The 26,882-nt window shown below is 45.7% G+C and overlaps 1 protein-coding gene across 1 annotated transcript in view; it reads left to right on the top strand.

The window, feature by feature from the left end:
- NALF2 (NALCN channel auxiliary factor 2) overlaps positions 1–9,704 on the top strand; it is a 469,759-nt gene extending 460,055 nt beyond the window's left edge. The window contains exon 3 of the mRNA XM_069209989.1: positions 8,830–9,704. Within this exon, the coding sequence (XP_069066090.1) occupies positions 8,830–9,218 (389 nt within the window). The 3' untranslated portion in view covers positions 9,219–9,704. The remainder of the gene's footprint in view (positions 1–8,829) is intronic.
- Positions 9,705–26,882: the final 17,178 nt, after the last annotated feature.

Below are 26,882 nucleotides of genomic sequence, written 5' to 3'. Positions count from 1 at the left end.
TCACAGACCAGTCACTTACAGATTCCGTCCAGTGGTCCCCGCCATGCAAAGGCTGAAGGAAAGAGGATTTGTGATCAGCACAGCAGCCCCGAACTTAGTGCCGCCGTGGCTGAGCACGACTCTGACCACCGCCACCCCGTCAGGATCTCTGATTCTGGCGGTGGCGGCAGTCGGACCACCAGGAGTGCAGCATCCGACCTCCACCGCGGGCTTGAGACTGCAAACTTGTAATGAAGCTGTTACTGTACCAAATTGTGATTACATATCTAAGAGGACTTGGAGGCAGGATCCCCTTCATCCGAGGAACTGAAGGATGTCTTTGAATGTCTTCAGCGTGGCAACACCAAACTCAGAAGTCTGATTGAAATCTGATAGAAGCTCGTCCAGTACCTAATTTTCCTTTAAGTGTTAAGGCTGTGATTCAACACAGTATTTTAACACCTTCACGAAAGAGGTCTGTAACAGTTTAGATTTGTTTAGGGTTTGGCGTCAGTTCCTTGCGTTTATACTGCCAGAGAGACTTTACCAACTTTTAGTGAGTCTCGACAGTTTCTTAGGTCAGGGATGAGTAAATGATGCTCAGATTGGTTGGACTATTGGTCATTTGATTTTCTTTCACAAGGGAAGAGGGAATTTTTTCTAAAGAGTGTGATGATGGTCTGGTTTTGTTGACGATGTTTATAAGGTCATGAATGCTCATTTTCTAAAAGCTACTCTAATTTTACTAGGTTTTCAGATGTCTTGGGCATTAGGCAAATTGTTCAAGGAGTGTTCTATGTTTTTGATTTGTTTTCCTGGAAACATGGAGAATTCTTTTAAATTTTCTTTGGAGGCATTTGTTATTGATAAGGTGGGTGGTCACGTGGATTTTCTACAATATGAAAAAGCTTCCTGGGTCAGTTCTTTGCTCTGCCGGTTGTTTGTTGTTCAACTTGGATTTGGCTTCAAAGATGTGTTTCCTATAGATTCTTCTTGCTGAGTCATAATAGTAGATGATGGAATTTGCTGCATCTTCTTTCTGTGTGTTGAAGTGGTCACCTTTCATTGTCTTGGTTTATTGTCTTTAGATGCTAGTATAATCTGCCATTACTGTCATTGATTCCATATATTGCTTGATAAGTTCCTTCATTTCCGAGTAGAAGGTGGGAGTCTTAAAAACTGAGTTCAGTTACTGAGGCCAGTCAATCTTTTGCTATGTTTTTTGAGTTTCTTGACCATATTTTCGGTCTTGTGGTTTGGTCATTGGTAGCAGGTATTATTGAGGTAATTGGGAAGATGAAGCAAGAGTTGTGTGTGAATCATGGATGTGCAAAATTGGATGAGACTGCTGCGTTCTAGGTAGGCTGAAAGAATGACATAGTAGCTTCTGATTGGTCACCCCAGTGAAGATTACAATCAGTGAAGATGTTGTCTGAATTTATTTTGTTGAAAGTAAGGAATTCCATGATCTGTTCTGCAAAAACTGACTTGTTCCAGAGGGGTGGTAGGTTAGGTCCACCAGAATCGGGTTATGTTCTGTTGTTAACTCTATGGAGAGTTTTTTGACTGTTGGTAGTTGTTCTTTTGTGAGGCTTCTGTATTTCATAAGCTCTTTGAAGACAACTAGCTCTCATCCACCTGTTCTATTGGATCTATCGAGGTGGATGATGGATATTCCCTTCTGGACCAAAAGCTTCTATGGCTGGTAGGGCAGAATCCATGATCCAAGTTTCTGATAATTAAGTCTAGGTTGTGTCCTAAAAGTATTTTGGTGATTTCAAAGTTGTATTTTATCACTGATCTACAGTTGTGGAGGAGGCAGGTCACAAAATGATTGTAGTAGGAAGGATTGAGAAGCGTCTCTATATTCTACTTGTGCTGTTGTGGTTTACCCCCTTTGCTCGGCCTGGTTGGTGTTAACTTCTTCTGTTATTGATGGTAGAGACTTTGTCTTAGTGCTCAGTATGTGCTTCGGTATGCCTGTGTGGGCGACGAGAGGTAGAACACCTTTCTCAATCTTCGTTTCCTTGGTCTCCTTATCTGATTTGTAGTTCATTAGGAGTTCATTAACATCACTTCTGAAGAGGGGGCCTTGTAAGTGCTTCCACTTTACCGTGAGGTCTGTTTCTCTTGTCGAGTTTGGAGAGGGCAGCTTTGGCGAGCTTGATTTCATTGGACAGGGCTGCTATTAGTGCTGTAAGGTTGGCCATTTTCTAGTCAACAGGAGGATAGGACTGATGCTACAGTAGGTGATACAGTAGGTGATGTTGGGTGTATGTGAAGGGAGGAGGGGTTTTTTTTGGAAGTGGAGTACCTTGGCTTGAAGGGTGTAATGGAGGGGAGTATGCATGTGTGTGAACATTGCGGTTCACATTACGGTACACGTTGAGAGTGGATGGTAATGATCTAGTTGTGGGCAGGAGGAGGAGGATGCTTAAGACTTGTGTAGTAGTGATTTGTGTCCACCAGTAATTCTGTGGGAGAGTGACCGGAGAGGGACTTTGGAGGCTAGTGTGAGAGTACTGGGATGATGGTAAATGGGTGAGGAGCTGGGGGGGTAAAGTAGGGGAGTTCAGTAGCTTCGAAGAAGGAGTCACTGGTGGTAGGTTGTTCTTCTGTTGCAGACTATGTGGTCAGGGGAATCGGAGCATACAATGTTTGTGTGTTGAGGATTGATGGGTATGAGGGGTGTATGGGGTAATGGTGAGTGCTGGGTAGTGGGGGCTTAAAGATGTTGGGGAAAGGGAACGAGGCCAGAGATAAGTCTACTTGATGGTTGAACGTGGAAGAAGGTTTGTGCGAGTAATGTGGATCGTAGCATCCTGAGTGTTGGTGATGCCGTTTAAGGTCAATCAATTATTCCTTGTCTGCTTGCATCCTTGCCTCTTGATACTATGAACTCAGGCTCCTATGGTTAGGGATGTCATTCGGTGTAAATCAGTGTTTCAGAATGATGCATGAGGCTTGGATCATGACTTTCCCTTTGTCATAGATTGACATGGCAAGGCCTGATTTTGGCTGGGGTGAGAAGGCTTTAGAATTTTCTACCATATGGGATTTTGGTATTTTCTCAATATTACGAGAGGGAAGGAAAATGTTGGTCCTAGTGTTGTAGGTAGAGGGAAGAAGATTGTTTTTATCAAAAAAGTTTCATGCAGTGATATTGATCTACAGTGAGAGTTTCTGGAATTTCCGTAAGGGTTCGGTGTTTGAAGGTTATTCTACCATTACGTCTGAGTTTCGGGAGGTATGGGATTTGGCCGTGTTGCTCTATTAATGCCAATAAACTGGATTAGAGGAGACACATCAAGTGAGAAGATGTTTTATGTCTAAGCCCTTGGGGCATATTTACAAGCCTCTTCTGCCACCCTAGCACCATGATAGCTTCATTTTTTTATGCTAATGCGGCGCTATGGTGGCTGTTCTGCCGAACCATATTTTAAAAGTGGCATAATGCTTGCATTGCTCCATTTTGTAAACCCTTGCGCCACATTATGCCTACGTCAGGCATAATGTCTGCCGAGGGGGGGGAAATTCCAGTGCATGGAGGCCAGAAAAAATGTCACTGTGAAATTTACAGGATTTCACTGCGCCATTTTTAGCGTAATTTTTAATGCCTGCTAGGGCAGGTGTTAAAATGACGCACCTATTATATTCAATTGGCCTCTCTGTGCTTTGCTGCACTTGTGTTAAAACTTGAACCCTGAAAGCAAATCTTTGATAGGCAAATAAAATAAAAGAACAAACATAATGAGCAATACCTGCCATGAAGATAAAATTACAAAAGTGTAAAGACATCTGCTTCCTCCATTTCATGAGGATGGAAGGTTACCAGCTTTAGGGCAGAGTGAAAGCACATATTCCGCAATTGTATTTTCCATTTAAGGAGCAATGGATGGGGTTTGCGCCGTGCAAAGGCTTGGTGCAAATCTTGGATCCCAGCTGTATGGATCTGTGGCGCCAACTGAGGCTCAGTGACAACAGTTCAATAACATATCAATACAAGTGAAGCACATTTTGCCCCACAAGAGTGAGAGAGAGAAGTAAGTCTGCCAACCACAAAGGTTTATTAACAGATTAGCAAAGTTACAAACTCAAATCTGTCAGATGAGTCATAAATCAATAACTGCCTGGTTACAGCAGTGTTCAGTATAATCCGGAGCAAGTCAGATTAGCCAATACAAAGCCAAGTTATATATTGGTTATGACAGGCAAATGATGAAAGATGTGCTTCCCCTTAGAGAAACACCCTAATACTGAGCTAAAGTTTTAAGTGAGGTTGATGCCAAAGTTGTCATCAAAGGAAGACTCTCATCTATGCTAGAACCAAATGGAGGTTCCAATCAGACAGAGAAGAAATATATTTGACCAGGAATATTAGCAGGTCTCAAGAGATGCAGAGGGACATCTACATTCAAAGGTGGACAGTAGCAAATCTGGCTGTCTAACTTTGCAAATGCACTGTTAAAAGATAGGATCAAGCAAGTTAAACATCCCATAGCTCCAGAGAGACAGGAATCCACTCAAACTCTAACAATTCATCAATAAAATGCCATCGCCCCCTTTCTCAAGCTTCATGCAAAGGAGGCTTACAGCTGCACAATCTTCATATTATCTCCTTTGGGGTGATTGAACCATCTTGGACACAGATGCACGAAGATAATTATAAGGTTACAGTAAAACTATCAACAATACTTTCTCATGCAGATTAAAACAGCTGAAACAGTTATTATTCAAGCTATGCTAGCTAACTTGGCTCCTGAAATGAGGACTGAGAATAAGGTAGAACAGCCGAAGGCACAGTTTCGATGTTAGCAGAAAATTCTACTCTGAGCCTACATGGACTATGGCTAACTTAACGCGAACACACCCTAGCCATAATTAATTATTAATGTCAAAATCACTAACTATTATTATTCTAATTATACAAATACTTGGATGTAAGTAAGCATTGATGTAAGTGATGTGCATTAGCATGTTGTCAAATGAAAATAAAGAAATAGTGACAATTTGTCACCACCACCATTTAAATACAGTGGAGAAGGTTTATTGATGATCTTCATGGGATCCTGCAAGGCCAAATTTAAAAACTGCTACTGCAGGACCATGCTGTCGGTTCCGCAATATGGTCTGCAGTGATCTGTTCATTTACTAAGCAGACCCCTCAAGAGCTACTTTTGTTGACTGCAGAAAAGATTTATACCATTCCTAGACTTTTAAATCAGATTGGAGAATGGTAGAGCCAAGAGGTTCTAAGACAGTTGCCCCATTCTGGAATCCAACTTTTCCAGTCTTTTGCCGATACTTTTCATGGAGTCAGACTGCTGAACAAGTAGTGCCGGGAATCTTTAGAAGTTGTTGAGGCCACTCCTCATATCCAGGCCTGGGAGTAATTTTAATTAGGCTGGAGTACCTTGGCATGACGTGGAAATACAGATAATAACGCAGTTACGCCGCTCGCGTAACTTGAAGTGACTTGGGGAAGCAATCCTACCCCAAGAAGACATTTAAAGAGCTTTAGCGTCTGCTCGTGCTTCTGTTTACGTTCTGTTGCATTTAGCCCTTTTTTCTTAGTGCAAAGAGCATCCATTTTGCGCAAGTGGGCATTTTTGCTCTGAGAAAATAGTGCCTAATGCAGAATTACTGTTCTCGTATAATTCTACATAATCTCGTGGAATTTTTAAATAATTCTGTGTGATCACACTACACGGAATCACGCAAGTTACATCCATCCCTGCTCATACCTGCGCCCATTTTGATTAAAGCGCATTTTCCTAACGTGCGCCATGATGCACTGTATAGTAAATTCAGGGGCATATTTATACTTTTTAGCGCCACATTTGCATCATTTTTTGACGCAAAAGCGGCGCAACTTACAAAATACAATTGTATTTTGTAAGTTGCGCCGCTTTTGCATCAAAAAATCACAAATGCAGCGCAAAAAAAGTATAAAAATGGGCCTCAGTGCTACCATGGTGACGTTAAGGGGCACAGGGCGACGCAAGAAAAGTGGCGCTTTCTTGTAAATATGTCCCACTGCAGCCTCCAGCATTTCAGCTTGTCGGGTTATGTGCCTGGGTATTTGTCAAGACTGCCCATGAGCACCAAGACATTAGTAAACTGGTGCAATGTGTTCGTTTCAAGTACCCCAGGGGTGCCGATGAGTCTTAGGCCCATATTTATACTTTTTTAGCGCCGCATTTGTGCCGCTTTTTGACGCAAAATCAGTGCAAACTTACAAAATACAATTGTATTTTGTAAGTTTGCTACGATTTTGCGTCCAAAAATTACGCAAATGCAGCGCTAAAAAAGTATAAATATGGGCCTTAGTGCTAAGGCTGTGTGTAGTTGGGTTGCATGAGTTACACTACTTTCCTTATCCTGTTTCAGAAAAAAATAATACCTTATGGATACATGCCATGGAGAGTTTGTGAATATGGTCCTGGCTTTTAAATGCTGATGGTTTTGACAGTGTGAGGAGGCGCCTGATCTCTGAATAATGCTAACGACAACTGAATACGCTTTTGTTATTTCAGATATTTGTTGAAAAGATGCCACTTCCCCAGTATTGGGCTGATTTTTACAGACATGCTCTGAAGAATACGCTGAGTTTAAGATTCCCTATAATTCCAATACAGTACTCCTCGTGTTAGAGTTTACTGAGAAACATCAGCGTTTCTACATCTTAACTCCCACACTTACAAACTATATAGGTTTAGTCAGAATGTAATGGGAGTGTGTCGAAATTTAGACCATTTTATTACAGGAGTCATTTTATTACAGGAGTGTAGTATGTTAGGAAATTGAGTTCTTGGCATAATAGTTTGTGAAAGTCCCACACCACCCCCAAAAAGCCTGTTTCAGTTTCCGAGGTTGAAACACTCCCGGATTTCCCTCACATCCACTCTAAGGGGCATGCTTACGAACCCCTAGCGCCACCTTGTGCCACCATAGCGTAATTTTCTTTTAATGCTAAGGCGGCACTAAGGTGGCTTTTCCCTGCGTCGTATTTACAAAGTGACGCAGTGCTTGCATTGCACCACGTGGCAACCCCTTGCACCACGTCATGCCTGCCTCGGGCATGATGTAAGCAATGGGGCATTCCAATGCAGGGAGGCCTGAAAACATGGCGCAGTGAAATCCACAACATTTCACTGCACCATTTCCGTCATTTTTAATGCCTGCTCAGAGCAGGTGTTAAAATGACACACTCATTTTAGTCAGTGGGCCTCACTGTGCTTTGCTTCACTAGCGGCAAACGTTTTGACGCCAGTGCAGCAAAGCGACACAATAGCGTCAAAAATGTTGATGCTATTGTCCGAACGACCGCCATGGTGCACCGTATTGTAAATACGGCACAACCACGGTGTTGTTGGGTGGGGCAGGGACGATGCAAGAAAAGTGGTGCCCCCTAGTTACTTAGTTGCAATAAAGTTGGGGAGACGGGACACATCGAAGTTGCACTCCCAAGTCCAACAGGTAGGCGGTGCTGATGCAATCCAGATCACACTGCCGCTGCTGTTTCTGTACTCACAAGTTAACTGCCCCCCCTTCTCTAGCCGCCAGATTTGATATGCAGAGTTTGGTTTGTTGTCTGAAATGTACCCCACTTAGCTCTGCAAAAGAAGGACAAGGAACCCTAAGAGGCCGGAAGAGGTTGTACCTTCTTTCCTAAAATGTCCAGTATTTATTGTTGTCCAGGAGACTATTAGTAGAGACGGAGATTCCTCAAAGGACGGGCCATACATCTAAACCTGATTTGATAAAAGATGGTTCTTGGCACCGCCTCCAGAGAGTCACATGACTAAATCATTTAAAGGTAACCAGAGATAAATGTTAATGTGCATATTTACAAGTCCCGTGGCGCAGGGCAGTGCAGCAGGTGACCTTGCTTTGCTGCCCTGTGTCACAGGCAAAGAGCAGGAATGCGCTGTATTTACAAGATATGGTGCATTGCTGTCCTTTCCCCCTGCGCTGGCGCACAAATGGCTGCCTATCGGCAACGCATGGTGCCTGCACCATGGTGCAAGGGTGCCTGCATTGTATGCAGGATTGTTTTTGTGCAGGAAGGGGCACCATGACATCCATTTTCCTCTTTCCTTGTATCCTGCAGAATGCAGCACACAGAGAACAAGGAAACGAAGAGGAATGAAGATATTTCTCCTCGTTGCGCCTGCCCTGGGGAGACGTACAGTTTTGATGCATTCCCAGGTTTACAGATTCTTCTACATCTGAGAATGCTTCAAAATCCATGGATGTTGTGTTGGAAAAGCTACTGCAACGCCCATGGAACTCCTCCCTGATGCACTGTAAGGCGACTTGCGCTGCGTTGCCTTACACCATATCTATGAGGCCATGAAAAGCCACGCAAAGTGGCTCTGAGTGGCCTTGTAGATATGGGCCTGCACAATGCGCCGCTGGTGCTTCACAAAATGTGACGCACCGGCGGCACAGGGGGCCTGTAAATATTTCCCTTAGTGTTGTTCTGAAGGAGTGCGTAGAGTAAATGAGTGAGATACCAATGGTGCACGTCAATGGATAGTGCAGTATCAACGAATCAACCAGTTTATACACTGGGTGGTTCCAGGCCTGGGTTTTGGGACCTGTCATATGTACACCTCGGTGGTCCACCCATGTAAGGGGGCAGCTGGGATAAGCATGATGCCGCTGGCAGGACTTTATGTAGCACATCTTGCAGCATTAGCATTAAAGAAACCAATAGTTCAATTCAAGGGTCTTGTTCCCTGAGTGCCTACAGTGACCAGAATTGTGAAGTGGAAATAATTTAATCAACTTGTACGCTTTTTTTGATTTTCCATCTTATGAGGATATTTCCTTTTGTTTTGGCAGGGTTGCTAGAAAACCAATTGCCCAATGTGGAGCCGCAGTGCTGTGATGTCCGGTGGCGCTCGTGCAACGTGGCGGCAGACGGGGAGTTCAACACAACGGCCAAGGCCAAGGACTCAGAGTCGTTTTACTACCAACACCGCTCCCGCCATCGTCAGCAGCACCACCACCACCGCCACGATCACCTCCACCCTTACCACCACCACCACCACCACCCTTCCTTGCTCCCGGTCTCGGCGGGCTCCCGCCTGGGCCACAGCAAGCTCAGACTGTGCGTGTTGGTGCTGGTGCTACTGCACACCATGACCTCCTTTTCAACTGTGCAAAGCAACAACGGGATGAGCCTGGAGGCCTTGCCGGCCCTGGATGAGAACACGCCGAGGGAAGAGTGACACTCGCGGCGGGGAGGGAAGATAGTTCCCAGCGGAGCACCATGAGTCGTCGCTCCACACGGCACGCGCATTCCTCACCAGGAGCCCAAGAAGCTGAGGATGGTGGTGCCGGGAGCAGCTCACCACTGGGCAACCTGGTGGGAACAAAAACAGCCTCTCTGACTGAGGGGCCGCGGGACACTGTTTCAAGAAGGGTTAATCGCAAATGGTCATCAAAGTGTTTGTGGCACACAGCAGTTGGGGGAGGGTGGTGTTGGGTGATACCTAATAAGGGAAATTGAATGACATGAAGTTTTCCATGTGACTCAGGAGCTCACAGGCACAAGCCTTCATGCCACTTCCTGTCACGTTAATGTAACTTCCGGTCTCAGCAGTTATAGCCTTGACGAATGTTGGCTGAGAAATACTGTTCATCTTTGTGTCGTAAAGCATTTGCAGATGCTAACCACACAAAGAAAAAGAATCAATAAAATAACTGTTTGATCTAATTTACTTCATGTGGAGCAGTAAAACTAAGTATGACTTATCACAGATGACCGGAAGCGGAATGGCTGACTGTTTTTGAAAAAAGGGAAGTACCATACCAAACGACAGGAAGGGGAAACTTGTAATTCATGACAGGAAGTGATGTAGTTTGTTGATGCTTGGAGCAGGAATGATGGTCGGCTAAAAGAAAGAACTTGTTAATAATGAAAACAAAGGGCACAACTAGTTATAATGGTTTGCAGAAAGTTGTAAATCGTAGGAAGGGACATATTTATCGGAAGAAGAGTTGACGAAATCTCTGAAAATTGCGAGAGTGTAACTGCACTGAATCGTGAGAGTGTTTGCGCCCCCAGAATGATGTGTTTTCCCTCGTTTGCTTCAGTTGCACTTGTGACTTCAGGAGTAACTGCAGTGCCAGCCGTGAGTGGTCCTCGCAGGGGGAAAAGTGATCATTGTGCAAACACTCTTGTGTCCCCCTGCCCAGGAAATATACTAAAGCCCAGCCACCTTCCCTATGGAAATGTGATATGAAACAGGACGTGGCGTCACTACTAGTAACTAAAAACAGGAAGTCAGTAAGCAACCAACAGAAACCAATCACGATTTCAGATTTCCGACAGCTTGAAGTCATCGGACTGAACCCAGTAGGGAGTTGAGGCAAAGTACATTTTTAGTGTGTCTGGGTCCCTACAAATGTACACGTTTAGGGCGGTGTCAGGGCCGACAGGGTGTGAGGTGTGTGGACGTCGCCCCGTGTTTAGGTGTGAAGAGGTCTGAAGGCAGATTTTTAACTGAAAGGCTCGGCCTGGTGCCACCAATAAAATCAAATACCCTGCATTTGGCAGTCGAGCCTCTGGGCATGTCAGAAGCTAGAGGAAGCCTGCCCAGGGGGCACGTTCAGATGGAGGGCAGCGGTGAGCACCGGTGATGGACAGATGGGCACACTCTGCAGTAACACGAGGTCTGCCAGTCACATGGATGGATGCTAATATATTCCCGTCAGCCTTGCCACCCTTCTCCTTCGCCCCAATACAAGTAAATGCTTTAATGCGCGTGATATCCGCCGTAGGTGGGCAGTGCCACGCAGCAGCGTGTCCAATGCAGGGCCAGGAGGGCCGGATCAGTTAGAGATCATCAGATTACCGGGATAAGAGGGGTGTCCGTACAATCTATCTGAAACGGACTCAGCTGGTGACTGCCGTGCAAGTTTGGCACGGACCCGGCTGCTGTCCTGGGCCTACAATGGACACCCACCATGCACGGGTGAGGGTGCCAAGTTGCACACTGCCCGGTGCTAGCAATCAGTGACGGAGCCCTGTCTGGTTCACAAGGCCCGTCCTCAAAGTCGACATCCATTTCTGGTGCCAAGATTATGCCTCTGTTTTTCAGGTACAAGTCTGCGCTCTTCCAGCCACAACATATTCCAGTCAAAAAGAAAGTAAAGGCTGAAGGGCAGCTGCGGGAGTGCATTTCATCGAACAACTCAGCCTTTCAACATCCATCCGGAGACTTTCCTGTTTCTGGAAGCTGATAAAACGTGGATGAATCATTTCCACATATTGCCCCATTAATAACTGGCTCATCGTTAGTAACTGGTTCCATTTGTACAGCGCCAAGAGGCTGTGGGGTAGAGGTTGTACTAATAATGCCTTAACGCAAGTGTCGCTGCTTCCCCACAAAGAAGCCGGATATATTTTGATGGATGAATTGAGATTAATTCATTTACCATGGAGTCCCTACAAGGGGCATCTGGGGAATGTGTCCAGTTGGACCAGGCTGGCACCTACTGTCAATCAGTCCTACTGCCCTAGGTTAGGCTTTTCTGCCAACAGTAAAAGTGCTTAGAAGCGGTCTAATTAATTCTAGTCAAAACTGGGCAAAATAAAATGATTCCGTTCAAACCGGTCAAAGGACCTGGAGGGCCCAGGGCCACAACGTCTTGGTCGATTTCAGTGGGCTTCACCTCTATCCGTGAAAAGATGTCACTAGTGCGACGTCGTGAACGTTTCACAAGCCGTGTAGCTGAGTGGAACAGTTCGTATAGTGCCTTATACCCAAAGGTCTCTAGGCGCTGTGCCTGCCTCCACTGTATGACTGGTGTGTGCCACGCCTTCTCGCACACATCTTACGCCGTGCCCCACACTAGTCCAGATGTCACCTCGCACGTCCCTGCCATTCACACGCGAGTAGACAGTGAAGGCGGCCTGTTGGTGCTTGTGCAAGGGCTGATGACCACCCGCTGTGGTGTGCAGAAGGAAGGAAAACACATCACCTGCTCATGTACGCATGCGTGAACACACATACACGCACACACACACACCAGGAGGCCTCCACACGTTCATACACCCATGCAGGCACCCCATACACACACTGCAAACATGCACACACCCGTGAAGACAGGTTAACAACCATATGTACATGAATGCACACACGTTGCACGTGCTTCCTCAGTCATAACAAACACATGGCTGGCACACATTCTGATCCACATATATAAATACATTTGCACGCAGGAACGCACAGAAACACACACTGAATCAAAATACAGAACTCCACGCACACATATGCACATTTACCAGTTCCCATAGCCAGGCACAAGCACACAAGGACACATGTACACACACACGTGTACACATGTATACCGATATTGAAAACATCTATATGCACATGCACCCACACACACGTACAAACAATAGCCTACCGCGTATTCATACCATTACTTTCGCGCCCATATGCATGCATGTATAAAGACATACTCTCAGACAAGTAACTGTACACAGGCTAACTTACATAGACATCCACGTGTATGCATGTACACAAACATTCAAATCTACTTCTGGGCACACATATGCGCACACATACACAGGCTTATATTTAAGCATCAACGCATTCACACACACAGGCACACACATAGGCAACAATTTACATGCATGCATACACGCACTAACACATTCAAACACCTGTATACACACGTGCACACATGCATGCACGCCCAAATATAGACATAAAGCTATGTATTCATACATAAATCCACATTGATGTACGCACATATTCGCATCCATATCGTTTAAATTAAAGTGTACACATGAACATGCACTCAAGCCCACATCTTGCACAACAACATACATAGATCCACGTCCACACACCTGCAAAATCACACACACGGGTCCACACTGACATACCTGCTCAACCACACACAGAGGGATTCACTCACGTGCACAACCAAACACAGGGGTCCACATTCACACACCTGCCCAACCACACACACTGGTCCACATTCACTCACCTGCACAATCACACACACGGATCCACGTTAACACACCTCCACAGCCACACACACGGATCCACGTTAACACACCTCCACAGCCACACACACGGATCCACGTTAACACACCTCCACAGCTACACACACAAGTCCACATCCACACACCTGCACAACCACACACACGGATCCACGTTAACACACCTGCACGATAATGCACACACGGATCCACGTTCACACACCTGCACAAACAGACGCACGGATCCACATTCACACACCTGCACAACCACACACACGGATCCACGTTCACACACCCGCACAGATTCAGCGCACACCTGTCCCTCCACGGGGGTTGGTTGTACTTTTATCAGCATGAGGGGCTGAGGTTGCAGCTGATGGTTTGGCCACCGCTGAGATGGCCCTGGAAGCCCCCATCTTCGTCCGGCCCCGGATCACGGACGTGCGGCTCGGCGCCGTTCCCCTGGCTCCGACCGCAGCACAGGCGCGAGGCCTGCTTCTGATCACGAAATAATAGCGCTTTAATCTCTTGGCGCCTGGCTTTGAAGAGAGCTCGGGCCCCTGACAGCCTTTGACGGCATAATCAGTCTGTAATGTGAAGGTAATGCGGATTAATGGGGCCTGCTGCATTTCTGCCATTTTGAGTTAATTACTGCATTCTGTTTCACCGACATATGATGTGAGTTAATCAGCTTTTGGCGAGGCTGGGGGGCGGCAGATGTACATCTGCAAACATACAGAGGCGGAAGGCCCCTTTTCTACGTGATAAATATTGTGTATACCAGGCAGGGCCGGCCTTTAGCATGGCCGAGCTGTGCCCAGGCCCAGGGCGCCAATATTCTGAGGGGCGCATGGAGCTGTGTGCACTAAGGTTATGCCATCCCTTCTCACCTTGCTCCAGCCTTGTCCCAGGGTGATGTTTTTAACACCCCTTTAGCCCCCTTCTTCGCCCTCCTTTCACCGTCTGACACCCTGCTGCATACCTCAAGTTTCCTAGGTGCACGCGTGGTGTGCTGCTCCAGTCCACGTTTTTTTCCTTTGAATTCTGGGAGTTGTAGTCCTGTTTTATAATAGAACAAGTAAAACTACAAGTCCCAGAATTCAAAGGAAAAACCTGGACTGGATCAGCACCTCCCACATCAACAAAACCATCATCTGTGTGAGGCAGATAAGCTATCGGTGATTTATGTGAGCTGGGGAGCCCTGGGGATGTTTGTGCTCAGGGCAGTGGCGTAGCGTGGTGGGTGCAGGGGGGGGCGGCCGCACCGGGCGCAACATCTTGGAAGAGACTAATTCCACGGGTTAGGGGGCGCAAATTACTTGCCTTGCCCCGGGTTAGGGGGCGCAAATTACTTGCCTTGCCCCGGGTGCTGACAACCCACGCTACACCACTGGCTCAGGGGCCAGTCGCTGTTCATCCAGGTACTGACAAGTAAACACAAAAGGGACCCCCGGCTGCCTCATTTAATTCAGTACCACCAGCAAGGGCACCACATTTCTCTCCACGCACGTGGCTATCTTAGCAAAGGCTGGCTCTGATATCAGGGAAGGCTGACTCCAAGAGTAAGATTTACTAACACTTTACACCTGGTATGTGTAGAACTGCTATTTAGTTGGGAAAACGTGTTTTTTCGCTGGAAAGCAGCCCCACTCGGGAGGCGCACCCAGGGTGGTCCATGGACATTCCCAAGAAACCACCCCTGGATTTTAACGCAAATCCCTATCTACCAAAAAAAGGAGACATGGATTTGTATTGTCTATTTACACCTACTTGAGATAGCTGTAACACTAGAGAAAAGGTTCTGTTCTCCAAACCTTTCTATCATTGTGTGTGTGCTGCCAACCTGGAATTTTTTTTAACTGCACCTAAGTGTAGAATTTTCTACTGGATGCTAAACTTCCAGTACAAAACCAATGCTAGACATCGTACAGACACACTTGCAATATAGTACAAGGGTTTGTGTGTGGGGCAAGACACTCAAAAGTGTGCCAGCGAGGGGGAGAAAGAAATAGCTCCCCTGCTCACTCCCTCTGAAGCAGTACAGTGCACCATGTTTTATCGCTCCACTTCTTTGTAAATTTGCCCCCTGGCATGCATGGTAGACCAGGTGTCATGTTGAAGGACCACACCACCAGGTAGTGGCTGGGGTCCTTGATTTTTCGTAGGTTTCCTCTGGCCCCACCTTGTAGTCACAGCCCTTTCTCAGATTGTGTACCTGTTGCCTTACAACTCATACTGGGATGGGTCACTAAAGTATTTTTTTCTTTACATGGTTTTATACAGAGCAGAAAGGACCTCGCTGGTGTCAGAGCAATGGTTATACAACGAGTAGAAAAGTATTTATTAGGAAAAACTCCGGAAACAGGGGAAGTAGAAAAACAAATAATTAAAGATGGTGGACGTGTGGCTGGTTTATTACATGGCACCTGGCATACTGGTGGCTCTCCCTGGATTTATTGTATGAGAAGTGTTCACACTAATCTTTTTCCAGTAGAGGACTCCCTTACTTAGTAGGTCTTTGGGTTCAGTCTTGAATATGTTGAGAGTAGGGCTTCCCTGATCTACAATGCTAATGAGTTCAGGGGATTCCGGGGACCCTGGGAGAGCCCTGCTGAAGGGTCCTTGGTTTCAGAACTTTTTGGTCCCAGAATCCCTTTATCTTGCAGCCATGCTGAAACTCATTTCAGGCTGACAATGAATGCAACTCCTTGAGGGAGGGTCGGGATAGGAGGATGCATGTATCCTATAGAATTGTGTGAAGCTTTGCAAAGTTCCTGATCTTCGCTCCTTAAAAAGTTTGCAAAGTTTGCCAGAGTTTCTGTACTCGCATAAAGTCTTTTCTCTGTACTTGCCATTGTATCCAGATAATTTTAATGAAAATAGAATGCAGACAAGCCCAGCTTCGTCTACATAGATTAATTCAAGCTACTTATATAGTTGCATTATAATTCCTTGCTAGAAAATGCAGGCAGAGCTTTCTGTGCTCATTTTTATTGCAGGGAAGAATTCTACCCACTCACTTGAAATATGCCTTCTCCGGAACTACTTTCCATATTAAATATGGGTATCTGCGCCATACATTGTCACAGGATTTTACATGGATGTCCCTATATAAAAAACTTTGAAAACTAACAAAGTTGAAACATTTTGCATAGACCCTTGCAACTGTTGCAAAAAATAACTGCACGCACATATTATTCTTGCATTAATGCAGCTATTGGTTCCCAATTTTGAGGACACAAGCCACCTTCAGTCTCCACAATCTACATGGGCATCCTTCCCCACAGCTGGCATCCATAAGGGAGTTTTTGTGCAATATGCTCCACTGAGGCCAGCATCTGTGCCATAACAGCGAAAATCTCCAGAGTGACAGCAGTAGGCGACAGTCTGTTGTTTTAGCCATCGTTAAAATATATTATATATCCTGATTCTGACACACGTTTTTATTCTGCACACACTGTGTTTTTATTCATTTTATTGATCAGCAGAAAACAATCCGCAATACCTGTCCATGTTTAGAGGCCGATATTGCAGAGGTTCGTAAGAGACTGTTCATCGCACCCTTTCTAATTCTTTCTTGAGGACCCTCAGTGGGTGTCCCTCTCTTTTAAGTGTGTTAATTATTCCTGTAGACGGCTGCCATTTTCAGTCCCCATTTGGTGATAGTTTGCGGCTGCCATTTTTGAGGTCAGCGGTCTAGCTGCTGACTCTTCCTCAGCTATCGATAGCTGGTGATGCTGCGGACGTGCCAGACTGGGTCCAGGGGCCTGTACTCCTGCAGGTTACGGCTCTAATAGGATTGTTTATGACGCCAAATTCCTCCACTGTTGTAGGTCAGCTGCCTCAGCGATTGGAAGGGATTTGGGGAAACTCAATAAAGTCGCTCCACTTTCCATAGATAGCCAAACACATCTTCAAGCAGGCTCGCAGAGCATTACTGGCTCAGCTCAGACCCAGGAAATGTCAGTAAGCACTCTCTGCCTGGCAAATTCAGATCTTTTGTGGCACATAAATTAGATATCAGTCTCCTCTTAAGCACACAGAGACCCACAGTATTATTTCTAACAGAGACCTGGGTCCATGATGGCTCAGGGCCAGATGTGGCGCTTGCCCTGCCCAGTGACTACCTGATAACAAGGCTGGATAGACCCTCAGGGAAACGAGGGGGAATTGCTATTATTTTCAGGGATAGAGTCAGGGTCTCTACCAGTCCCCTTCATCTTCCCGCTTGCGAGAGTCTACTCTTTTCTATTTCTCTAAACCCTCAGTATCCCTTCGCTGGCGCTCTAATATGTTGCCCCCTCGCCCAGCACAACAGTTTCTAGAAGCCCTCCCTGAGAAAGTCTCCGACTTAATCTGCACTAGACCAAATCTCACGATTCTTGGTGATTTTAACACCGATGCAGAAACTTTGAACAAGGCTGCTAGAAGCCTCTTAGATGATATGAAAGCCTTAGATCTTACTCAACTGATCAGCGGCCCTACTCACAATAAAGGGCACTCTATTGTCCTCGTTTTCAGTAATACATCTGATTGAACAGTCCTCACCCCCTCCCCATTAGCTGGGTCAGATCACATGTTAATCTCATCGAAGCTCACCTCCAAAAAACCTGTCAAGGCCTCTCAAACTATATCTCAACCATATAGACGGTGGCATCTGCTGAATGACAATGAATGGACTGGCATTCTAGAGAATTCTAAACCAATCCTTAATACAAACATAGCTGACTCTCTAGAAACTTTTAACAAGTGGATAACCAACAGAATTGATGCTACGCTCCGTGTACATCAAGGCAAGCAGGTAATCACTAAAAAAGGGCTCCCTGGTTCTCTACTCATCTTCAAGCACTAAAAAGAGACTGCAGACGCCTAGAAAGGAAATGGAGGAAATCCTATGATATTCTAATTAAAAAAGAATATAGGGCAGCTATCAGACGGTTTCATGTGGAAATTAAAGTGGCGCAAAGTGACTATTATGCAACGAAGATAGAACAAACAGCTATTTCCCCTAAAGAAATCTTCTGCATTCTAAAATAAATTGTATGCCCTCATGCTCAAACCGAAGATATAGAAGCCTCCGTCAAACACAGTAATGAGCTAGGCTCTTTTTTCCCCAATGAAATTTCAGATATTTATTCAGCTTTCTCCAAACAGTCATACAGCCCCCAGGAGGTGAGTGGACAATGTGTCATGGACACAGCCAGTCTAGGAAGGATCCTGCCTCTTTCCATAGAAACAACTTTAAAAATATTGAGTACACTTAAATCCGGATCCCCTCTAGACCCTGCGCCCCCATCAATTCTAGTCCATGGTGCGTCAACAATAGTTCCCCTCTTGACAGATCTATGGAATGTGTCATTGACCTGCAGCTCCCTTCCATCACAGTGGAAGCATGCAATCATAAAGCTGTTGCTTAAGAAACCCAATCTGGATCCATTGGTGCAGAACAACTGTAGACCTATTTCAATGTTGCCAACCGCTGTTAAAATTCATGAAAAACATGTTAATACCCACCTCTCCATGTTTCTGGAAGACAACGAGATTCTCCATCCCTTTCAGATGGGTTTCAGACCCTTTCATAGTACAGAGTCGGCCTTGTTAGGAATGATGGAAGAAGTCAGGAAGCGATTGGACCAGGGAATGGTCTCTGAAATTGTGCTTCTCAACCTTAGTGCGGCCTTGGGTACTGTAGACCAAAGTACTTCACTCCATAGAATGAGGGAAATTGGAATCATTGGACATGCCCTCAAGTGGTTCACGGAGTTCCTAGAAGCCAGATCTTTTCAGGTACTTGACCGCTCTTTCCACTCAAGCAGCTTTAAGAGCCATTGGGGAGTACCGCAGGGCTCATCGTAAAGCCCCATGCTCGTTAACATCTACATGCTGCCACTGGCAAGGATAGTTGAACCGTTTGGTCTCTCGCTGGTATCCTATGCAGACGATACCCAGTTGGTAGTTTCTTTCTCCTCTTCCCATGATTCCTTTAACTCTCAGCTTGCCCCATGCTTACGGGCAGTCTCCAATAGGATGGCGGAGTGGAAGCTCAAGCGGAATGGAGACAAAACAGAGGTCATGATTATGGGACATTATTCACTCCCACCTCAAGTGACACCTACCCTGGACCTATTAGGAGATCTTCCACCACCTAAGAACCACATTAAGAGCCTAGGTGTATGGTTAGACCCATGGCTCACCATGGACCATCAGGTGAAGAAAATATCTTCCACCTGTTTTGCGATACTCAGACTCCTTTGGAAAGTCTTTAAAGTTCTCCCATTCATTGCTAAGAGGCTCATTGTACAGGCGTTAATTACCTCACGCCTGTACTATGGAAATGCCCTGTTCCTGGGCTCCCCAAACCATGTTAAAAAGAAGCTGCAGGTGCCTCAGAACACGGCGGCTTGCCTTCTTTTCAACTTGCCCAGATATCATTCGGCCAAACCCGCCCTCTCTGCTCTACATTGGCTCCCCATCGGGCAACAATTAAAGTTTAAGGCCCTTTGTTGCATTCACAGAGCTCCTCATGCTAAGGATCCCCCGCTCCTGCACACCTTAGCTACTTTACTTAAGCCAACTAGACATCTTAGGTCATCAGCAACAGCATTAGCAGTGATACCGCCTATAAAAAAAGTCAAATGGGGCGGAAGATGTATGGCCTATCTTGGTGCTAAGCTTTGGAATTCCTTGCCTCTTTCTCTTCGGCAAACTATTCACGAACTGTCCTTTCGTCGGTTATTAAAAACCTGGCTGCACTAACATCTGTCTCCCATGCCTAGCCGTTGAAGATTTCCGCTTTAAGCCCTGGGAGGCCTGAGGGCAGCCATGCGCTCAATAAATTTCATAACATAACTTGAGAGTACTCAGTGTTCTTTAACAAATTAAACAAAATATAATGTCAATTTCCAGTTTGAATGATGACCTTAAAAGGATGAAAACACAATTGCTAATAGTGTTTAACATACACTTGTCACCTTATAACATGGATTAATTCGACCCCAGACAAGTGAATGATCCGGTAAGAAAACGGTTTCCTGGATCCCCGAGATGGGCCCTAGGGATCCAGCCTGAGACAGACCAGAGATAATAGTTTGTACTGTCACACTACGCCCACCACTTTTCTCGCACAGCCTTTCTCCTGGGGTTCCAAAGAAATCTACATAAGGGCTGCAGATATTTACAGTTTCCTTGAATTTGGCTCTCTGACTGGTGCAAGTGGTACAGAAGGATAAGATTGCCTTATTTAACGATCTTCCCATGCATTGCACTTTTTTACTTGTCTACTCAGAAGGATCCAGTGCAAATATTGCAAGATACTGTGATGTGCTGGGATCTTGGTGAATATTACAGAGCAGGAAACGTATGAGCGTGAGCAGCTAGCAGGTGCACGAAGACCATCGTGGCACCAGGCAGACCCCCACCACCCAGCCTTCCCTCTAAAATCTCTGTCTATCCTGAAATATCAGTTGGAATCTGCCCTCACACCTGTACACCTATCCATGCAAAAATAAGGGCCATAAACCCCTGGGCTTTCCACCCATCCTGCACTAAAAATAAGACTCTGTTCTCAAACCACTCCACCTAGTCCGGCACAAATAAGAGATATTGCATTCAAACCCTCCTCAATATCTTGGCAAGTCATCCAGACAAACACAATACTGGTTCTTTTTACTCCACATGAAGAGACAAACACTGCCAACAAAACATATTAGGCAATGATGGACACAGAAAGCTAAACCCTGAGAGCACTATTAATGTTCAGGTCAGAGCCATCAGCAGTGACCGCCCATAAGAAACAACGTTGTGTTAGCTGCTGCTTGACCAGAAGGCAGGATTTAGTTAAAAATACTAATTTCCACTGCAAAGAAAGCAATAGTTACCCACAATAAAATAAATATCCACGGTTTAAAATTAAATAAGGTTTATAATGATTTGCCCACTTAAAAATATTTCCACAGGGAATTAAAATTACTTTTCACTCCCTAAAAATCATTTTACTCTCACGCTCCAGAACATTATCTGGAGGCCTTTGTAAGACATTATCTTCTGAGCTCTCCACATATCCAAAATTAATGTGATACTGAAGTCAAATTCCACATCTCATGGCTCATGCGTTAGGTACTGCCCCACACATGACAAACAAACATGGTGTGCGTGTTCCAAATTGTGTGTACAGTTTGACCCTGGTGTTATGAATCCATCCATGTGAACTTTCACATCTCATCCTATGCACCTTACCATGTGGCACCATCGTTCGTAGGAGTTTGGTTGGAGTTCACAGTGTGCATCCTTTCTGGTTGATTGAGGTTTGAATGCAGCATGCTGCCTGTGAGCTCAACACTGCCATGTTGTGGGATATTGTTATTCAGACACCCCACATTGTTTAACCTGTCCACATCTTTATAATGGCATTGGTTCCCTTTGGAGAAAAAACATGCAAGTGCTTCTGTCTCTCCGTGTCTCCATACAGTGGTAGTTTTCAAGCAAGTCACTTGGCGAAGAAATAACTATTGAAGAATAATGTTACTAGCAAAAACTTTCATGGAAGTAAGAATGTCGTGGGTTAGCGAGACAGCACGTGCTCCTAATGTTGCTATGAAAAGGAAGTAGCCCTGCTGTGAGGAATCTGCCAGAGCAGAGGCCTTGTGTTTTAGATACTTACCCTGTATTTTCATATTGATAAGTCATCTGACCAGTAGGGTCAGGCAGCGGTGCTGGAGTGTGGTGCTGATCGGTCTGGTGACCACCTATTCCCCTCAGCGCGTGCAGTCGCGCGCACAGACCCCGCTAGGCCTCATGTGCGTTCCTGGGCACATTCTGAATGGCTGCTTGTGACCAAACCCTTCCCAAGTGCCCGCAGGACAACAGTGGTCACTCGCGGCTGACCACACTTACAAAAGTTGTTTTCACAAAGTGAAGAGTTAAAAAAAAAAAGAGCGATGCTGAACTCAGCCTTCAGAATAGTCTTTCTATTCTACCTTATCTCTCTCTTGCCAGTTCTTCTTTGTCTTTTGCCTTCCCTTTTCTGTACTCTCTTTTCACCCTTATTTTCATGCTGACCTCTTCACCCTTTCTCATTTCCCCTCCATTCCTACCTCCATTTTTTTCTTTCTTCTGTCAGACTACCCCCCTTTCCTACAGCATTTCATTTTCTCCTTACTTCTTTTATTCGTATGTTTCGCTTCCTCCTAAGTTTCTACCCTCTCTCGCCATCCTCTCCTACCTGTCTTTTTCCCTTTGCTCCACCCCACCACTTCTCTCTCCCTCTGTTCTTTGCTCTCTCCTCCTCTCCATCATCAGGCGCCTGCACCCTCGCCCTCCAGAGGGGTCCGGCTCCTTTTGCTGTTTTATACACTGTGCTTAATGTTTAGAACTTGTTTGCACTAGTTCCTACTTCTTTCGTTCTCCAGGATGGTTTGAAAAAGAAAAACCCTGCTGCCATTCAGCTGTATTGAAAAAGAATGGGATGCTGATGCTCTCTCTGTGTTTCACTGGTCCTTCTCGTACCTGTAACGCTTTATGTTCTCTTGTATTTTGGGACAGAGGTGTTCTCGGCTCCCTCTTTAACCCAGTTAAGAAATTAAAATGTTACTAATTGATGATAACTATACGTTGTTCTGGTGTTTTGTTCGCCTGAGTAGATGGTGGAAGCAGTCGCGGCTGCCGCCAGGAAGGTGTGGGGGGGGGCAGTGCGCAGAGTGGGGGCAGTAAAAAAAATATATAAACTCACTTGCCCCTCCCTGATCCGCCACTCCCACTCCAGCCGCCTCTCGTCTTCTTCCCTCCCCAACCAATCCCAACACTTCTCTTATGGTGTTACACAGCATGAAAGAAGTGCCGTGATTGGCCTGAGCGGGCAGAAATGCCCCTCAGGGAGGGAGTGGGGCACTGTGCTTGGTCTCCACCTGGCTGTAAAATACAGCCAGGTGGAAAGTTTTTAAGTTCACATGTCAGTGTGGCCGGCCTCGGACAGCGGCCAAACTGACACGCGCATCTAGAAGCGCGTCACTAGTTCCCCTCCGTTTGTTGATGTGAAGGAGGCTGGCCCCGCCCCACCCCACCCTATGAAAGCGGAAAAATAAAGGGATAATAAAACCCTTTTATTATCCCTTTATTTTTCTGCTTTCAGCAGTGGGGCGATGCTCCTCCGCCATATCGAAAGGTCTGTCCCTGGGTGGAAGGACACAATGAGAGTTCTGCCTGTTACCAAAAAATGCTGGTTGTTGCTTTTGTTTTTTGCAAGGTCTGTGCCATTACATAAATGGATCAACCATAAAAAAAACAACCCTGGCCTCAGCCCAAACTGCTAACCCTTGCCTCTTCTAAACAGCAACACAAACAGCTTCAAGCACGTTGTTTCCATCACTGGCACCCTCAGTGAGGTGTATTTTTAGGTGCTATGGCACAGCAACTTCAGAACCCCGGGGCATATTTACAAGGAATCAGCACAGGGCAGCACAACAAGTCTTCCTGCAGCACTGCACTACGCCAATTAGAAAGGGCAAAAATGCACCGTATTTACAAAGTACAGTGCACTTCTGTCCTTTCTCCCTGTGCAAGCGCTCAGATTGCTGCCTAGCACCAACGCGGGCACCCCTGCACCACAGTGCAAGGGTGTCTGCATTTTTGGCAGGATTGTTTTTGTGCAGGAAGGAAGACCTTCCTGCACAAAAACAATCCTGGGAGGCATTTTCCTCTTTTGATGTGTACTGCACAATGCACAATGCAGCACACATAGAAAGAGGGAAAAATGAGGAGAAATGTCTCCTTGTTGCAACTGCCCTGGGGAGGAGAACAGTTTGGACATATTCCCAGGTTTACAGATTCTTGTAAATCTGGGAATGCGTCAAAACCCATCAGTGTTGTGTGACTTACACCATGTCTACAAGGCCATGAAAAAGTGGCTTTGCGTGGCTTTGTAGATATGGGTCTGCACTATGTGCCGCAGGCGTCACAAAAAGTGATGCACCTTGCCTGGGCACGGGGTTTGTAAATATGCCCCGCAGTCTACACTTACCAGCATCTGTTCAGTTGATGTCCTTAGTCCACAAGTGATGGATGGCAATGATCCAATCAACATGAACCATGAGAATTGCTCCAGGCATGTTCCATGGACCAACCATATGCAAGCCACTCTCTGACCCATGCCAAGATCGGTCATCCGGCTAGAGCTGCAGGCCACCTCACTTCTGAAAAGGAACCTCATGCATGTTTCCAGATTCTTGGTGGAAATATTTCTACGAGTGTTGCAATATATCCAGGTTTGCCTTACGTGGTTTGGACCTAGCTGCATAGAGCAGAGGGGACCTACGCTACATAGGAATGGAAGCTAGGTCTGGAAAATTCTTTCTTACAAGACAAAAAAGAATACCTTCTCCATTTAGGCTTATTGTATGTTCTGAGATGGAGAGAATCTGATGAAGCCAATGTTGAGGTCCCAAGAGAGCCTATTATATCAACTATTAGTGGTACTGGAGAGAGTTTAGGTAGGTCTGGCAAGTGATTGATATAGAACTTAGGGGTTTTGGAGAGAGCTTAAATAGGATTATCAGTGTGTGGAGAAGATAGAGATCCAGCTCCTATACAGCTTGATACAGCATTACTTGGGTCTGGAGAAGTATAATATAGCTTTCTTTGGTGTCACCACTTCTGTCAATGGAAACAGTAAAGCATGACCACAAAAAGCACACCAGTGCAGACAAAACAATATGCACAAGTCCCTTGTGGGTATATCAACGGAGGCAGACATCTACATGGCTTTGGTGGAGCATGAAAGCAAGCCTGCAGTTCTGGATCAACATGTGCCTCAGGGGCATCCTTCAACTACCAGCTTCATCTGAAAGGGCTGAAGTATTTGGCCCTGTTTGGGGTAAGTTTCCTTTCTTCTTCATCATGCAACAATCCACATAAGAAGGTCAACTGCTCCCAGCCAACAAGTGACCTGACCTGCACCTGTGGTCTGGTTTGTCCATCTTAAAATTAAATGAATAGGTAAGTGGGAGCAGTTGGACTAAGATATGGCGCTCTTCAGCTCTCTGTGTTGACGCACTTGTGGCTACCTAGCGCTAATGTTGGTCCCCTTGTACTATGGTGCAAGGGTGTCTGCATCACAGGCAGGATTGTTTTAGCGCAGGAAGGTACACCTTCCTGCACACAACCAATCTTGTAAGAAAATGTCCTCTTTATATGCATGATACAGAAGGCATCACACATAGGAAGAGGAAGTAACAAGGAGAAATAAGGACATTTCTCCTCTTTGCACCTCACTGGGGAAGGCGTAGTATTTTGAAGCATTCCAGGTTTGCTAGATTTAGTAAATCTGAGAATGCCCAAAAATCCGTGGGTGGATGCATGGGAGCACCCACCGAGCACCTCCTAGATGCAGTGTAACGCAATACAGCACAATTGTGTTACGTTTTCTTTACCAGGTCACCCAAGGTGATGCAAGTTGGTCCTTGGATGCTTAGTAAATACCAAGCGACCCTTTGCTTCGTGGCTGCTCCAAAAGGAGTGGCACAACCATGACTCAAAATGTTAATAATTCTGGGCCCAAGTGTCTTGTGTTGATAACAGGAAAACTCTGGCTCTTCTGAAGATAAGGAGAGCTCAGCAACACTATGGGAAGATGCTAGGGAAGTGCTTTGCCAGAAAATGTTCTAGCTGGGAGGTGGACACACAATAGGATGGGCAAATGCAAGCAATGCTGATACAGTTCATTGATAACCTAAGGAACCTGTTGTTCATTACCAGGCGCACGATGCATGCGTGCAATGTCAGGCACCAGACACAAGATATTTGCCTAGCAGTCCACAAGTCAGGCTAACCTACAGTTCCAGTCCTCTTCCCCTGACTGTTGCACTGACCTCCCTTGTCAGAGTAGACTACGGAGAGAAGGGTATTAGGAAAAAACACACACTGTTTATGTCATCCGGTCCGTTCAGGACCATTGGTAGTTCTCATGTGGTTTGTACCATCTAAGAAGTCCGGCCAAGGGCATACCATTCCAGTCATCAGAGCTCTGTTCTGTTCTGTTCTATTCTATTCTATTCTATTCTTTATGCTCTAAAATATGCAACGAGAATTAATCACTTCGAATGCTGAAAATAAAGAGTTGGCAAAAGATACATTGACTTTCAGATTATAAACAGCCTTCCAGGCTCACAAATTAGAATACCTGGAGTACGAGCAGCACCCTTATTGCGGGGAACAACATCTTGGGGCATCACAACACTGCTTCCATCTCCACAGCACCAATCAGACTGTGGACCAAGGGATACAGACACAATGCAGTGTCTCTGCTTTGGCACCACCAGAGGACTTATTTGGAGATCTTGACAACATTCAGATATCTTTGATGCAATGTACTCTGCACTTGCTTTCTAGACCTCTGGAATTTCCTGGTGAACAGCCTGAAGTGTCATTGTTTCTCATATGCCCCACGCATTAACATGTGACTGCATAAACTGCATAAGGATGTCCCTTTCAAGGAGAGTTTCAGCAGCTATTCGACAGAAGTAGAGTCGGCCATTCAATTCATAGTGGAAACTGGGTGGCAAGAGGCAAAATGCACAGCCTGCCCTGTTTTACAGTGGACCGTGAGACATATTAAAAGATGCTCTTGCAAAGATCATACATCATTTTTATTGATGTCTCATCCGTCATTGACTTAGTATTACAATTTGACAATCAATGCACAGGAGGAAGTGAAAAGGTAAGTTTAGGATTCAGCGCCTCATTTTCACAAAGCACATGGTGAGGGACTATCTAACAACAACATAAGAAAAAGAGAACCCAAGAAAGTAGGGAGCATCATAGTTCCTCCAACGAATAGGCAGGGGCAGGAGCCTGCTAACAAAAGACACGTTTGTCTGTGTATGCATTGTAGAGGGGGTGAGCACTA

This window comes from Pleurodeles waltl, chromosome 2_1 (genome assembly GCF_031143425.1).
Source record: "Pleurodeles waltl isolate 20211129_DDA chromosome 2_1, aPleWal1.hap1.20221129, whole genome shotgun sequence".
In the NCBI taxonomy this organism is placed as follows: domain Eukaryota; kingdom Metazoa; phylum Chordata; class Amphibia; order Caudata; family Salamandridae; genus Pleurodeles; species Pleurodeles waltl.
Note: the sequence above shows the minus strand (reverse complement) of the source record. Positions and strands in the feature narration are given on the sequence as shown.